This window comes from Macrotis lagotis, chromosome 1, assembly GCF_037893015.1.
Source record: "Macrotis lagotis isolate mMagLag1 chromosome 1, bilby.v1.9.chrom.fasta, whole genome shotgun sequence".
NCBI classification, from domain to species: Eukaryota; Metazoa; Chordata; class Mammalia; order Peramelemorphia; family Peramelidae; genus Macrotis; species Macrotis lagotis.
This window is the reverse complement of record NC_133658.1, coordinates 875,173,076-875,189,536: the sequence shown is the minus strand read 5'-3', so window position 1 is coordinate 875,189,536 and position 16,461 is coordinate 875,173,076. Positions and strand designations below refer to the sequence as shown.

General features: G+C 42.7%; 1 protein-coding gene and 1 long non-coding RNA gene across 7 annotated transcripts in view; one reads left to right on the top strand and one right to left on the bottom strand.

Moving 5' to 3' along the window:
• ARHGEF10L (Rho guanine nucleotide exchange factor 10 like) overlaps positions 1-16,461 on the top strand; it is a 252,095-nt gene that overhangs the window by 137,347 nt on the left and 98,287 nt on the right. For 3 of the 6 annotated variants that reach the window (XM_074218283.1, XM_074218284.1, XM_074218282.1), the window contains exons 8-9: positions 10,788-10,896; positions 16,340-16,446. In XM_074218283.1, coding sequence (XP_074074384.1) covers positions 10,788-10,896; positions 16,340-16,446 — 216 coding nt within the window. Of the gene's footprint in view, positions 1-4,879; positions 4,997-10,787; positions 10,897-14,057; positions 14,306-16,339; positions 16,447-16,461 lie in introns of those variants that run through there. The other 3 variants (XM_074218286.1, XM_074218285.1, XM_074218287.1) reach the window with 2 other exon arrangements.
• On the bottom strand, positions 10,425-14,742 carry LOC141509073 (uncharacterized). Its single transcript, XR_012474574.1, has 2 exons — positions 14,521-14,742; positions 10,425-10,874 (listed from the first exon to the last, which is right to left on the bottom strand). It is a non-coding gene; the product is annotated as an uncharacterized LOC141509073 (long non-coding RNA).

Genomic DNA, 16,461 nt, shown 5'->3' with positions numbered 1-16,461 from the left:
TTAACTTTACCTTTGGCAGCTCTCTTAATTGGAGAGAAGGTGCCATTCTTGCTCTGGTTGAAGGAGACCTCTAATATGGTAATTCACTCTTATGGTAATATCCCCCAATATCCTTGTTCTTTTCTCATATGTTCTAAGCTTGTAACTAGGGGTTCTAGGTGCTGAAGCTTCATGGGACCTCAGACTCAACCCATTCCCAATCAAGAGTCCTCTATAACATGTCTCTAAGAGCCCTCTATAATGTCTTCCTATCAAAAACTCTTTATAATGTTTCCAATAAGGAGTCTTTACCTTTCTTGAAGACTTGTATTGATGATTCACCAGAAACCAAATGAAATTTTAGTATTTGTAGACTTGCCTCCCAGTACATCAGATAGAGAGCACTGATGTAGAGATATAGCTATCTTCAGTCCCGCCCCCCCCTTCCCCCCAAATGGACTTTTCCCTCAGTGTCTCTTGTCTAGAGGACTTGGAAACCATCCTGTCCAGTCCTCTCATTTTACAGATGAAGGAAAAAAACTAAACGAGGTTGAGGAATTTGTTCAAGACGATGTAGTAAATGACACAGGTGAGATTTGAACCCAGATCCTTTGACTGTTGAATTCCATATACTTTCTGATGTACCATTTTTCTCTTTGCACTTCTTTAATAACTCTTATCCCTTTGCCCAATGACATCCTTTAAATCCTTGGAAACAATGATGTCCTGTTTCAATCCCCAGTGGACTTTAGATCTTGAATTCTCTAGTCTAACCACCCCCAGGCTCTTCAAAGAATCCTTTTTTTAGTATTATCTCTAAGCCTTTTTTAATGTCTGTAACTGAATCCAGGCCTCCAAGTATGTTCCGAAGATACTGAATTATGCCAGAGAAGCAATAACAAATGCTAGCAAAGCATTTTATAAAAAGCCAGATCTCATTTGAGTTTCACAACAGCCCCAGATCCTATAGTGTTCCTTTTTTTTCCCATGGGCAATGGGATTAAGTGACTTGTCCAAGCTCACCTGGCTAGTGTCTGAGGTCGGATTTGAACTCAGGTCCTTCTGACTTCAGGGCTGGTGCTCTATCCACTGTGCCACCTAACTGCCCTCCTAGAGGTATTCTTATCTACATTTTAGGTAACTGAAGCTAGGCCCAGAGAGCTGGTGCCACATAGCTAGCCAATGTCAAAAGTGGGATTTGAACCCAAGTTAGTTGGACATGATGGAACAATAACTACTTGGCTGCAAGACCACAACATGCTACTCTTGGTTTTAGTGGTCAAGATTCTCAGATAGTCTCTAGAAGTGAATATGGGCTTTAGAGCAGAGACCCCACAGAGACCATCTAGCTGATTCTATCATTTTGTAGAAGATACTGAGTCATGGAGGCAGGCAGAGACTTACCTGCCCAAGTCTGTACAATTCAACGTGGCAGGCACTGGTTTAAAGTCTGGAGGTACAAAAAAAAGGCAAAAGACAATCCCTGCCCTCAAGGAGTTTAAATCTAATGAGGGAGACAACTTGCAAACAAATTATATAATACAAGCTATAAACAGGATAAATAGGAAGTAATGAGCAGAGGAAAGCACTGGAATTGAGAAGCGTTGTAGAAGGTTTCTTATAGAAGTAGGATTTTAGTTGAGACTTAAAGGAATCCAGGGAGGTCAGTAGTCAGAGTGGAAGAGCATTAGTACCAGGATTCAATATATTACAAAAACAAACAAAATTTAATCAAGAACCTTCTGTAACATCTCTAGTAAGGGGTCATTAGCTTTCTTGAAGAGATTTACCACCAGTAGTTGCTGGGATTGGGGAAGAGGGCAGGAGAAACAACACTGAAGCTGTTGGGCTCATTCAAGAAGACAAATGGAGGAGGGAAATTTTGATTCTTGGTTGATAAACTTGGACATAGGTTAGTGATGAGGAGGCATGAGGACATTGAAGTTGGAGGAGATGAGTGTCAGATATGGTTGCTTGGAGTTGGTGATCACAATTGATATAAATGGAGGCTGCCTATTTCTTTACTGAGGGCAGTAGAGGTTCTGTGTTTCTTGGTTCCCAATTGACCAAGAACCTGTAACCATTCACTTGGTGGTGGTGGGTACTTGGGGGAGAGTTTGGAATCTCTCAATTGGCATACTAAGTGTCCTTTTCCATATACAATCCTACATTTTCCTTGCAACTCCAGGCTGTTTCTCCGGCCCTGAGAAGTCTTGTGTCTATTACTGGAAAAATGGCCTCCTGGGGGCTATGGATAGTTTGCAGAGGGGGGCACTGACATTTGGTGCTTTGAGATCCCTTGCTGCATGAAATGAGCTTGCCCGGTGGAGCTGCTGCCTGCTCTGACCCCTGTGTCCTGCTTGGCTGTCTGTTGTGTGTCTTGCCTTATAGAAAGACATTACCTGGAGGATGAGTCTAACTCCCCTCTCCCTCTCCCTCTCCCCAACCTACCTTATCCATTCTCTGTGTGACCTTAAGCAAGTCATTTAAATGTCTTCAACCTGAGTTCTCTCAAATGTAAAATCCATGTGTAGAGGAAGTCAGACTGAACTTTGTCCAAGCACCCTTCCAACTCTCTATGGCTGATCCTGCCTCTGATCTTTATTTAAAAAAAACAAAGAGAGAAGAAACTGGGGCCCAGAGTGGTTAAGCTCCACCCTGAGGGCCTTTAGGTGAGTAGCTGAGCTAGGGTATTGCTCTCTTCTTTTTCTGTGGGAATCCTACTGTTTTCACTTGGATTTAGAAAGGGAAAAACATGAAACCATCATGGGAGCTCCTCCTCTGAAGTGTGGTGAGGCTGGTTCCATCCAGTATAGGCCCCCCTTTCATGGAATCCCAGGAAGGGGAAGATAAACAGACAAGCCACGGGCAGGGAGAGGAAATGTTGACTTGAAGAGGCCAGAAGGGGCCAAACTCATCTCTGAAGAATAAAACTCGATTCAGTCAACAGGATTCGGTGTTAGATGAAGGCAGAATTTAGATAGGACAGGGTCAGTCCTTTGCTTGTTACACTGGCTCCCCCCTCCCCATTGCAGCCTCCTGGCTTCCCTTAGGTCCCTACTGAAAGCCCAACCATTATACTGGTGCCTTCCCTAGGAGCTTAGAGCCAGTCTGGCCTAGATCTAGTTTGGCCTTATCTTATTTGTGCATGTTGTCTCTATCATTTTGACTAGAAGCTCCTCGAGGGCAGGAGGGCTATTTTTTTAAAACCTTTCTTTGGGTTCTCAGCTCTTAGCACAGAGTGGTACAGTTTATTTCTCCTCCTTTCCCTCCACCCCTAGATTAGGACATTTAATGGTGCTTAATAAAAAGCCTGTTGAAATTTCTCCAAGATTAGTAGAGGGAACTATATACATACGTACACACACACACACACACACACACACACACACACACACAAAATCTCTATACAAGTTATATATGTATATATTTAGGCATATATTTCTGGATATGTGTGTATATATCTTTTACATTTAAATGAGTTCAGCAATTCTTGTGCTATTTTTTGTCTGTGAAGAGGAATATCATGGACTTATTCATGCTTTGAGATCTTTTTCTCATTGAGGTAGTCCCTTGGTCTTTTCCTTTCAAACTAAGGCATTTTGTGAGACAGCTGACTAGCATTAGAGATTTTTTTGGGTAGGGCAATGGAGTTAAGTGACTTGCCCAAGGTCACACAGCTAGGTAATTATTAAGTACCTGAGGTCACATTTGAACTCAGGACCTCCTGACTCAAGGGCCAGTGCTCTATCCACTGTACCACCTAGCTATCCCCATTGGAGATTTAATAGTAAGTCTTATTCCCAAGGGATGGGGACCACAGTGGAGTCCAAATTTGTGACCCTATAAGGATTCTGTAATAATGACTAGACACAGTAAATAATATGGAATTTATTTTCCATGGTCTTAGAACATGGAATGTCAAAGCTGGGAGGTCCCCAGGACACAGAATGTAAAAATTGGGAGAACTCGTAGAGATCACATCTCATATTCTCACAATGAGAATAGTGATGAGTCCTTAGGGAGACAGGGTTTCATTATATTGTATAAGCCTTTTCTCTAGATAATGCAAGAATAAAATTCAAATATCAACATTTTTATTTGGAGGCTAAGTAGCACCTGGGAATTTGGATGACTTCCCATCATATGAGATGAGTAAGATCTACTTTACTCTCTGCCTTTATTCATTCATCTCTTATGCATTCATCCATCTATCTTTCTGTCCACCATCCATCCATTCATATATTCATTCATCAGTCATTGGTTCCATTCATGTTTTCATTTTCTCATCATTCATCTGTTCATATATTCATTTGTTAATTTGTTTCTTCATCTATCCATCTCTATGTAATTCATTAGTCATATACTTCCTATTTTATTCACTCATTCATATCTCTCCATTCACTGCATTTATTCATATTTTCCTTTGTTCAGTTCATCCACTCAGCAGACATGTACTGAGCATTAGACTTGAGTGACCTTCCTTATTATGCCTTATGGGCAGTGAGGGAAGCCCATCCTTCCCTGTTTCCATGAATTCATCTCAATCATAGGACACCAGTAGACTTCTGGTCCCACAGCTGTTGGCTGTCTGTCCATGGTGGGGGTGGGGGGGGGTGGCAGGGTGGGGTGGGGGGGTTACACTGAGCCCTCCTGAGGGAGGGCCTCCAGCTGTCTGCAGCCTCTCTACTCCCCCAGGTATTTTGGTCCCTTGAGTATGTCTCCTGGCCTCTCATCTGCTGCTTTACCTGAGTTTCTTTTCTCTTCCCTCTTGTTTGTGTTTTTGTGTCCTTCCTCTCCTGCCTGCTCCTTCCACCTGCTTTCCTTCTGCCCGCTGCCTGCCTGCCTGCCCGCCCGCCTGCCCATCCGCCTGCCTGCCTGACTGCTTTGGGGGCGCCAGCTTTCTCCAGATCTGTCTAGGCTAAAGGAGAGATACGCCAGGACTAAGAGGGACATCTTGGCTTTAAGAGTTGGGGGGAGAGACATGCAGGACCTGAAGCAGAAATACGATTGTAAGGTATTGTCCCCCACCTGTCTTTAGCCCTCCCTTGAACTGTGGACCTTTAAATGCAGCTGGCATCTATATATTGCTTTATCCTTTGTCTTGTGTTTTATTAACACTATCCCACTTTATCTGCTTGGCAACCTCTGGGAAGTCATTGATATTATCCCCATTTTAAAGATGAGGGAACTAAGCAGACAGAACTTGCTCAGGATGAAGTATCTGAGGTTGGATCTGAACTCAGGTCTTCCTGACTCCAGGTCCAGTGCTTTACCTACTATACCACCTTGCCGCATTTCTTCTGTGAATCTGTATCTCCTCCCTCTGGAAATGTTTCTAGGGTGTTTGGAGGGTGAGAGCAGAGCCAAGTCTAGGAGTAGGTCAGGCTGCCAAGGGTAATCTGCAGGGGTATGCAATGACAGATGCCTTAATCATGTGACTTTTTTCTTTTTGCAAGGCAATGGGGTTAAGTGGCTTGCCAAGGCCACACGGCTAGGTAATTATTAAGTGTCTGAGGTCGCATTTGAACTCAGGGACTCCTGACTCCAGGGCTGGTGCTCTATCCACTGCACTACCTAGCCACCCCAATCATGTGACTTTTAATGATTATGTATGTGTTGGTATGGATAAATACATATGTGTATATGCATTTATGTGTAGAGATATATACACATAGTCATATATAAAATTCATATATAAAATGTATATGTATGTATGTATGAAAGAATTTTAAATGCCAAAAAATCCTTCTCCCCTTAACTCCTAGGGTTTATGTGGTGTGAAGTCAAGCTCCATGTGTTATAATGAAAGCTTTATTTTAAGGGACACCAGGACTCTGCCCCAATTCTGGATAAGTGGAATTCCTGATGTCTGATGTTGATGGGTGGAGGGGTCTTGACTTTGACTCCATTGCAGTTCTTCAGGCTATAGATTCTAGAATCCTGAACTGGAAGACACCTTTAGCATCCTATAGTCCAGGTTATAGATGAGGAAACTCGATGGCTTGTAGGGAAATAACTTGGAGCTTCTATGGTTTGGACGAATTATCACACTGGGCTTAAAAATTGACCATTGTAGGACATGATAGAAGGTCTCCTGATTCATGGTGACATCTTCTTGAACCTTCTCAATGTTAAATGGTGACTTTTGAGGTGGCTGGGTACTCACCATTCATCCAGTCTCATTTTTTTATAGATGAGAAAACTGAAACCCAGAGTTGATATTTCTTCAAAGCCTCAGGCCAGAGAATCCCAGCTGTTATGCTCAGGAACCATCTTTCTGATTCAATCCCTTGACTTATTATATGATAGAGAAAGTCAGTTTGGGGAGTTTGTGACTTGCCCAAGCTCACACAATTTGTCAATGTTTGCATTAGAATTTGAGTCCAGATTCCTTGACTCCAGGGACAGGGTTTTTCCCACTTATGCTCTTGACTTTGTCTCTCACTTTAGCCCCTGGAATGACTCTCTTATTTCTTGCATGAGAGTTCATGTAGAAAAAATGTTAAATTTGAAGTTCGAGAGGGTTCAAGTCCTGCCTTTGCCACTTAGTGACTGTGGGACTTTGGGCATCTTTGTGGCCCTCATTCTCCTTGTCTATAAAATGAGACACTTGGACTAGATGGCTTTTAAGGTCCCTTCCAGCTATAAATCTGTGATCCCATGATTTGATGGGGAGTAAATACAGGGGTAGAGATGGAGGTATAGAGTGGTATCTTCTCCACAGACTTCCTTAGGAATGAAGTAGTAGAGAAGACCAAAGTCTTTCCTGATCCTCCTTCTATATCTCACATGTGACATTCATTTATCCAAGGTTGTATGACTGACCCATCCCTTGGAGGACAGGCCCCTGGGCCTGGTTTGGGGCACTATTGTTCTGAAAAAAGGGGAGAAAGTCTGCATTTCCCAATGGTGTCTGCTTTGTTTTCTAACTCTCTGCCACTAATATAGTACCCTGGGGAGAACAAGGAGAACCAGGAGCCCAGACTTGGAATTGGAAGAGAATTTAATCTAGTAATTGCTAGTTATTTGACCCTGGGAAAATCACTCAGTATTTCTGAGCTTCAGTTTTTCCATCTGTATAAAATGGAGTTCATAATGTTTCTTGCCCATCCTGCTATACAAGGTTATTGTTGTTGAAGAACAGGCTCTGTCCATTATAAAGAGCTATAGAAATGGGGGGACTGGGTGGTGATGGGGCAGAAAAACCTCTGTGACAGTTTCTTCCTCTCTCTGGGCCTCAGTTTCTCCCTTTTGTAAGATGAGGGAGGTTGGACTAGATGGTCTCTTAACTTTCAGTTCTCAGGCTCTGGTTCTTTGATCTCAAATAGATCTATAAATTTCTATATCTATAAATCTTATCTTCAATTTTGATCTTGAACAGCTCCTTTCTATCTATGTCTGCAATAACCACTAGCTTTAGAGTCAGGGGTTCTGATTTGGTTCTGATGCTCCATTCAGTAGGAGCCTCTACGGTGGGCCTTGGTTTCCTCTGTCAAGCAAGGGAGTTGGCTAGAAGCCTTCTGAGAGCTGTGACTCCCATACCTGGCCCTCTTTCCATGATACTGCATCTCCTTCCAGAAGATCAACACTTGCCTTCTGGGAGCTGGTGGTCTGGTTAGGAGATGAGCCATAGACCAAAGGACGAAAAGGGGGTCCATGAGACTTTCCGGGTAGGAAATCGAAAGGCCTGGACGCTAACATGGTTTGGAATGAGGCCTCCCCAGCTGTGGATAGGGACTTCCTGTGTCTCCTGCTCTTCTCTACTTCCCTCCCTTCAGAACCTTCCCTTCCCCTCCCGCCTTGCATTTTGGGGAAACTCCTCAATCCTGAAATACCAACCGCACAAACTGCCCAGCTTGGGGTTTGAAAGTTCCTGGACTTTTTTTCATTTTCTAAAGACTGAGAGCTCCTTTTAAAGGTGAAAATGGAAGTCTGGAGAAAGGAATGAGTCATCTAAGGCATAAGGTTGGTCAGGGACAGGTTTTCTGATAGATCTGGAAAGACTGTTAGAAGGGAGAATATCAGAGCTAGGAGAGATATTAACCCTAATCCTAACTCTAGAGAATGCCAGACTGGGAGGGCCCTTAGAACATGGAATGATGGAGCTAAGGGCAATGGTAGAGCTGAGAGGGTCCTTAGAACACAGAATAGTGAAGTTGGGAATGTCAGAGCCAGGAGTGCCCTTAGAACATGGGATGTCAGAGCCGGGAGGGCCCTTAGGACACAGAATGTCAGAGCTGGGAGGGTCCTTAGAATATGAAATGTCAGAGCTGGGAGGGATATTAGAAGAGCAAGTATAAGAGACAAGAGGAACCTTAGAAAATGGTATCCAACTCCCTCATTTTATTAACATAAGGGAACTGAGCTCCCATTAGCATAAAATACCTTGCCCAGAGTCACTTAGAAGTTAGGATATTAAATCAAGGTCAACATCTTCCCCTTCCATTTATCATAAAAGAAGTTCAGGAAAAGGGTCAGGGAAAACAGAACAGTAAAAACGATCCAGCAGGAACTCCTCATGAGAGGGTCCTCTCTTTACAAGAGGGTCAGTATTTCTATCAATAATAAGTCTCAAATGAAGAAAAATAACTGAAAAGAGTATGATAAACAATCTTTTGGTGCTTATGGGAGGCACGCAGTGGGGTTCTTGGAGCTGGCAGGACCTCTCCCCTTCCATTCCAGGGGTCCATGTTGGCATCTATGCTGTCACTTAAGTATCTTGTCCCTGAAATACTTCCATCATTTGTTTGTTCCATGGCCTGGTAAATCTTGGGGATTTTTTCAGAACCAGGTAGGACCTTAGAGATCATCTCATCTAATTCCCCTAATTTTCCAAGGAAATTGAGGCTCAAGGTAAGTGACTTGTCCAGCTACTGAGTGGCAGAATCTGACTCTGAAGCTAAGACTTACTGATTTTAATTCTGGATCTCTTTTGATTATTTCTTATCTGGAGGTTATCATCTGACTGAAAGTCTTAGGATCTTAAAAACTGAGCTATAAAACCTGTGTTGGTCCCAAAAATAAAAAGAATTCCTCCTTTGATAATATTTGAAGATTTTCAAAATGTTCTCCCCACAATAAAATTTAGATAAGGCATAATCCTTGAAGTCTGGTAAAGAGAAGAGACCAAGGATGGGCTGGAGAAGATGAGGATGGTGGTCATAGGTAAAGTGTCCTTCCTGCATAGGAAAGAAGTCCTAGGTAGGACATCCTTTAAAATTCAGCCCCGGGGCTTCCCTTACAGAAAGTTTTTCCCCTTGCAAAAATCCTTTTACTACCAATTTTCCCTCTGATCCTGTCAGTATCCTTTGTATTGTATTTCTCATTTAATAAGGTTAAATATCAAGAGTTGATCTCTTCTCTTTACCAGACTATAAGGATTATGCCTTATCTAAATTTTATACTGTCCCTTGAATTAAGTACAAGACTCTGAACTCATTTATTTGTTTATTTATTTGGACGGTATATATCTAGTCCTTTTCCATGATCATTTTTGTAATCAAAATATGGTTAAAGAGACATTATAGAGTAGTGGATTTAGGGTTGGACTTGGGGACAAGGAAGACTAGATCTCAGGAAAATCTACCTTAGACAGAGTAGCTATATCTGGGAAAATGTCTTTATCTTTTCTGTGCCTCAGTTGTCTTTTTTGGAAATATGACAAGTTGGTATTGCATGATGCTGGACAAGTCTCTTAATTTTTCCTGTTGTCTTTGTGTTTTTGGAAAACTGAGAGATTGGATTTATGACCTTTACAATTTCTTCTAGTTTTCATCCTAGGTGATTTGGCATCTTTGTTAGCAGATGGAGAATCCTCATACTAGAAATTCCCATGTCAGCAAAATGATGGGTTCTTGATGTATTGTCAGGAGGAAATTGAAGACCTTCATTGCTTAGAGCTTCATCTAAGTGTGCCATCAATCACAAAAGTACATTTGAACCTATCTCATGCCCTTTCCTGTATGTAGTATATCTATGACAAATAATAACATGAAAAAAATTTTGAAACCCATAGAATTCTAATTTTGGTGTCAAGACATTTTATTTTATATCCTACCTGGGATTCTGGGTAGCTGGGAGACCCTGGGCAAGGTTCTTAACTTCTGAACCTCAGCTTCCCTATCTGTAAAATGGGAATAATGATACTTCTCTTACAGCATCATTATAAAATGGAATACTGAAGAAAAAATAGTGAAGGAAGATGGTAGTGGAGATTAGGGCTCTGGACCTGGAGTCAAGATGATCTGAGTTCGTTCTTCTCAAACACTCATAAGCTGTGTGAATCTGGATGAGTTACTGAACATTTGTCTGTCCCAGGTTCATCAATTGTAAAATGAGGATAATAATAGCAGTCTCTCCCAGGAGGGTTGTGAGAATCAAATGAGATATATTTGTAAAGAACTTTGCAATCCTCAAAACACTATATAAATGATAACTACAAATTGTTTTTGCCAATCTTTAAAATGATTTATTGTTCATATTTCCACTATACCATGCTGCCTTATTACCTTACAGATCATCTCTCATTAAGAAGGGAACAAAGATGGAGAAGGGGGAAGATGTGGCAAAGGGGTCCCATTTTGTGTTGAGTTTGATTCAGCAAATGTTTATTAGGCATATATATGTATATGTATGTATATGCTCCATTTAAGTTGCTGTGCAGGTTGAGGCAGTGCTGCCCACAATCCTGGCTGAGCCCAGAACTTGGATAGTGTCTTGGGCTAGAAACATGAGAAAGAGGCAGAATGATCCCCTGCTGTCTGCTTCTGACAGGCTTTTCCTCCCTTTCCGTTCTCTTCCGTTAGATGACCCAGCTCATGAAAGCTGCCAAGAGCGGGACCAAGGATGGGCTGGAGAAGACGAGGATGGCGGTCATGCGCAAAGTGTCCTTCCTGCATAGGAAAGAAGTCCTAGGTAGGACATCCTTTAAAATTCAGCCCCAGGGCTTCCCTTACAGAATGTTTTTCCCTTATAAAAATCCTTTTGCTATCAATTTTCCCTCTGATCCTCTCAGGATCCTTTATATTGTACTTCTCATTTAATAAGGTTAAATATCAGAGTTGGTCTCTTTTCTTTACCAGACTATAAGGATTACGCCTTATCTAAATTTTATACTGTCCCTTGAATTAAGTACAAGACTCTGCACTCATTTATTGTTTATTTATTTGGATGGTATATATCTAGTCCTTGTCCATGATAATGTTACCCTGAGGATCAGAAAGAACCTTTTGTTAGGGAGACAGTCAGGGATAAGTGGCTTGCTCAGGGTCACACACAGCTAGTCAGAGTCTGATTTGAACTCAGGTCCTTCTGATGCTCTATCTACTGCACCAGTCAGTCATCCTGATCCATATATGGTCCCTGGACCCTGATGGTTCCTTAGGAGAAAGTGAGGCTGCTTTGTTATGGTCTCACTCACTTGTTATGGTATCACTTCCCTGATGTGATAGTCTTCTTCGAGAATGAAGAACAAATATCATCATGTATCTAGTTCAATGTGTTTCATTTGAAAGAGCACTAACTCTCCAGTCCAAGGACCTTGGTTCGAATCCCAACTCAGACAGTTGCCACCTGTGTGTTCTTGGAAAAGTCGCAATCTTTCCAGGCCTCTGGGGGCTCATGCTAGATGATACTTCATGTCCCTTCGAGCTGTAAATCTTTGTGCTAAGTATTGTACTGGCTTGGATGCTAGGGATACAAAGATAAAAACTAAACAATGTCTGCTCTCAAGAAGCTTCCATCCTATTGAGTAGAAACACCATATATACAAATACAGAAAAATTAAATACACAAAAGTCAATGCCAAGACATTTTTTACCCATGGGGGATGCAACAACATATCTGGTCCTTGATATGGTCCTTGAATTAAATCTTTTTTTTTTTTTGCAAGGCAAATGGGGTTAAGTGGCTTGCTGAAGGCCACACAGCTAGGTAATTATTAAGTGTCTGTTTGAACTCAGGTCCTCCTGACTCCAGGGCCAGTGCTCTATCTGCTATGCCATCTAGCCACCCCTGAATTGAATCTTGAAGAGAGATAGGAATCTGAAGAGATAAAGGTGTTATGGAACAACCCTTGGGGATGGGAGAGCTAGTGTTTAGTGTGGGGAAACTGCAGTTAAGCCAGTCTGGTGCTTCCTTTGGAATTTTAATGATAATAGCTACCATTTATATAGTACCAGATATTGTGCTAAGCATTTTACAAATTTTATTTGAACTTCATAACCCTGGGAGGTAGGTGCTGTAAAATCTCCATTTTACAAATTAGGAAATTGAGGCAATTGAGGGTTAAGTGACTTTGTCAGGATCACATAGCTAGTAAGTATCAGATTGAATTTGAACTTAGATCTTCCTGATTTCAAGCCCAATAATCTACCCACTGGATCAGGCTACCTTGCTTAGGGTAGCCTTGTATCTAGGCTGCTCTGAGAGAGGAGAGAGTGGGGGATTTTGTCTTTTCCCTAGGATCATCAGATCCTAGATTCAGGACCAGAAGGGACCTCAGAATAGTCTTCTTCCCTTATTTTAAGAATGAGGACGCTCAGGCTCAGATGGGTTAAGTGAGTGTTTTGCCCCAGTGAGTATGCAAACCCAACATTTGAACTCAGGTCCCATGACTCCAAAGATATCTTCTCCCTCTCCTCCTACCACTCTTCCCTCCCTCCACACTCTCCAGTGGTGGCAGCCCTGACCTTCCTCATGACTGAAGTCCTCTATTCCTCTGACTCAGCCTCATCCTGAGGCCCTCTGTGGGGATACTGGCCCTAGTCTCTATCCCCTCCCCGTGTTTGTTTCTGTGGGTTCTGAATGTTGTTAGAAACCAATTTATGCCTTTGGTCAGAGCCTGACAGCCAGGGCCAGAGGGATGAGAGCCTCACCCAGAGTGAGGCGTTTTTCAGAGGCAATCAGGGGAAAATACACCCATCTACTTTTTCAGCTGAGGACTCTTTCATCACCCCCTTCTATCTCAGCTTCCTGATTTCCCCTTCTTTTCATAAGTTAACTCTTACTTCCTCAAGAAAAAGCACCAAGTTCCTTTCCCTTTGAAAGTCAGGCAGCTGAGGACATTGGAAATAAAACCAGATTTGGAATCACTAAAACTGGGCTCTGTCATTTTCCAGCTGTGTGACCTTAGACAAGTCACTTCACTTTTGTCGGCCTCATCTTCCTCCTTTTGTGAAATAAGGGGTTGGGTTAGATGCTTTCTAATTTATCCCTTCAAGCTATCTATGAGCCTGAGACTCTTATCATGCCCATTCTTTATTCTTGGTTCAACCTCAAGCACTTACCTCTTCTTCTGGATTTCAAGGGAACCTTTTTGCCCATTTTAAGGGGACCATGTGGACCTTTCTTCTTGTTTCAGTTGTTCTTTCCTCCTCCTCCTCCTCCTCACCTAAGTTTTTAGAGGGCTTTAAGTCTTACTTACAAGGCTTCCTTCCTTCCTATACTTGGAAAGCTGCAGGTAGAGCTTACTTGCCTTCATTCTTTCCCCATCCTAGCATCTTGGTCTATAATGGGACCAAGGCATAGGCTGTTTTTTTTGGCTTTTGCCAGGCAGTGGGGTTAAGTGACTTGCCCAAGGCCACACAACTAGGTCATTAGTAAGTGTCTGAGGCTGGATTTGAACTCAGGGTATCCTGACTCCAGAGCTGGAGCTCTATTCACTGTGCACCTAGCTGCCCAGCATCAGTCAAGACTTTCTATATCCTAGTCCCATCAAGTTTTCTTCTTTGAAGGACGAGTGGTTTTCAGTGAGCAAAGGAGGTCAGGCCAGTGAGGGATTGCTCTCAGAATTAGGGAAAGGAGAAAGGTTGGTCAGCTGAGCATTGCCAGTAGCAGGCTATTCGTGTGGACATCCTCCCCCACCCCATGCTGATGAGTCCTCCTCCTCCCCCCTCCTTTTCTCCTTTCTCTCCTTCTTTTCCTCTTCCCCTTTTTTCTCCTTTACTCCCTCTTCTTCCTCTTCGGCTTCTTTCTCCTCCTTTTCTTCTTTTTCCTTCTCTTCCTCCTTCCCTCCCCTCAATCTCATCTCCTCCTCCATCTCCCAGACTCCCCCCCCCCCCCCCCCCACTGCCAGAGTTCATCTAAAGCCTTTGGTAAAATGACCCTCCCTCCAGAGGCGTTATTAATAGCCCCAGTTCAAGTCACCAACCAAGAATGGAAACCTGCGGTGGTGGAGGAGGGAAGAGGAAACTAAACAGCAGACGGCTCCGGTGGGCTAGGGGCAATGCTGGGGGCACGATGTGGGTAAAGCGGGACAGCCTCTACCAGTCCCACACCGTCATCCGATGCCCCTCCTCCTCCTCCTCCTCGGTCTCCTTTTCAGGTAAGGGACAGCGCTTCCCCAGCTAGGTCATCTGGCTCTGTCTGTTGGCCTCCCTCTCAGCCCCCTGGCATCTTGATAACCCCTACTTCCTGTCTGCCCACAGCCAGCTCTTGTTTTCAGAAGCAATACTACAATGTGGCTTTTTTCTCTTCTCTCGTATGAGTCTAGAGCTCGGACGAGCTCCGAAACAAGAATCCAACAGCCCTGCTGCTTACCTCTCTCGTATTCTGTTGCTCATAGCCCACCCCTGTCCTCTGGGTCCATGTCTTAGATCATCAAGATTCTTTGGGTCCTCTGCTTTTCTCCTTGGAAAGAAAACAAACTCACCCACATTTCTTCACAACAGACATTTTCTTTTCCTGTCTTGGCACTCAAAAGAAAACTATTTTTAGTTCTAGGGCAGCAGGGACAAAGAGGGTCAGATTGGGATAGTCAGAGCTGATGCTAGGGCAACAGTGGTGGAACCGGAGAAAATGGCTGATAGAATGTTGCCACCTCCACAAGCCACCTTGTTTCAAGGATATTCCAGATTTCTGTCCTCTCCCCTCTCTCCCATCTACTCTGTCACTGCACCCATCTCCTCATCTGGACTGAATCAGAGGTTCTCCAATTCTTTCTGTGGCATCTCTATCTCTCCTGCTTGCTTTAGTATAGAATGTCCTGGGTTTGGAGTCAGGAGACCTTCTGTTAGTTATTACCTGTATCACCTTGAACATATCATTGACTCTCTCTACTCTTTCTCTCTGTAAAATGTGAGGACTGGTTTAGATGATTGCTTGATCTTCCAGCTTTAAGGTTCATTGATTTGAGAGATGATCAAACCTCATGGTATAATCCAGAGGGGGAAGTCCAGTCAACCTCTGCCCCTGTCCCCTGATGATTGTTTTGTTTTTGTTTTTGTTTTTTTGAGGAAGGTCTGAACCTTGATTATATCAGATAGGGAATTCCTGATAGGGAAACTACCAGTTCAGATCGGGCAACTAATCGTCTATTATGGAGTTTTTTCTACTGGCAACTCAGTTGGCTCTGATATTTTAAGTGATTTGTCCAGGGTCACCTAGTCAATAAGCATTTTAAAAAATAAATTTTATTGACATCTTTTGCTTTTATATCACATAAATATCCTCTGAAGCCCTCCCTTTCCCCTTCCTAAAAAGTTGCCTTATGTAGCAAAGAATTAAAAAGAAAAATAAACCAGAGGGAAAAAAGCAAAATTAATAAACTGAAAAAAAATCTGATCAGGTATATCATATTCCCTACCCATAAGCTCCCCACTTTTGCAAAAGAGTGGGGAACTACCTTATTATTTTTCTTTGCAGAAATAGAAGCATTAAATTCATTGAACATTATTTAGATATCCATATTTAGTCCCATCATTATTATAACTACATTATTCTAGCTTTTCTTTGGGGCCAAGTTCCAAGAAACTTCTTAAACACTTCTTATAGGTATAACATTCTACTAGGTATTAATAGACAGAGACCTCCCTCTATGTAGATGTCTCAATGGTATTGTCCAGTTTACTTGGAGGGAGAGAATGTCAGAGAACCAAGTTTATAGGATCACAGATCTAGAGTCACATAGGAAGCTGTAGGCTCCTTGAATAGGGTTTTTGATTCTGCTCAACAAATTTGTCTGAATTGCACCCCCAAAGATTATAGGGTCATTCCTCACCTCTGATATCCTAAAGAAGTTTTGACTCATCCCAGAAATCAAAATTATGTCATAAATCTTAATAATCAATCAATAACCTATATTAAGCACTACCATTGTTTTAAGCATTGGGGAAATAAAAGGAGGTGAGGAACTCACAGGGTCTTATTGATGTTCTTTTCAATTTCAGAGGACATAATTACACTCCGGAATTGAGAGAGAAGAGGAGGTGGGGAAGCTTATAGTCTTATAGTTTTGAGGGCATCAACTAGAAATAATTTGAGTCCTTTCCCTGGTCCTATCCCCAGGCAGGAGAAAGGGTTGATCCATCTTTGAGCCCCCTGCTCTGAAGATTTCAAAGTTTCTGGTTTGTTTTTCCAGGTGATTCAGAGGAGGAGGACATGGGGTTCCTGGAAGTCACTGTTTCAGATATCAAACACCCAGCTCCAGAACTGGGTCCCATGCCTGATGGCCTCAGCCCTCAACAGGTCTGTTGGGGAGTG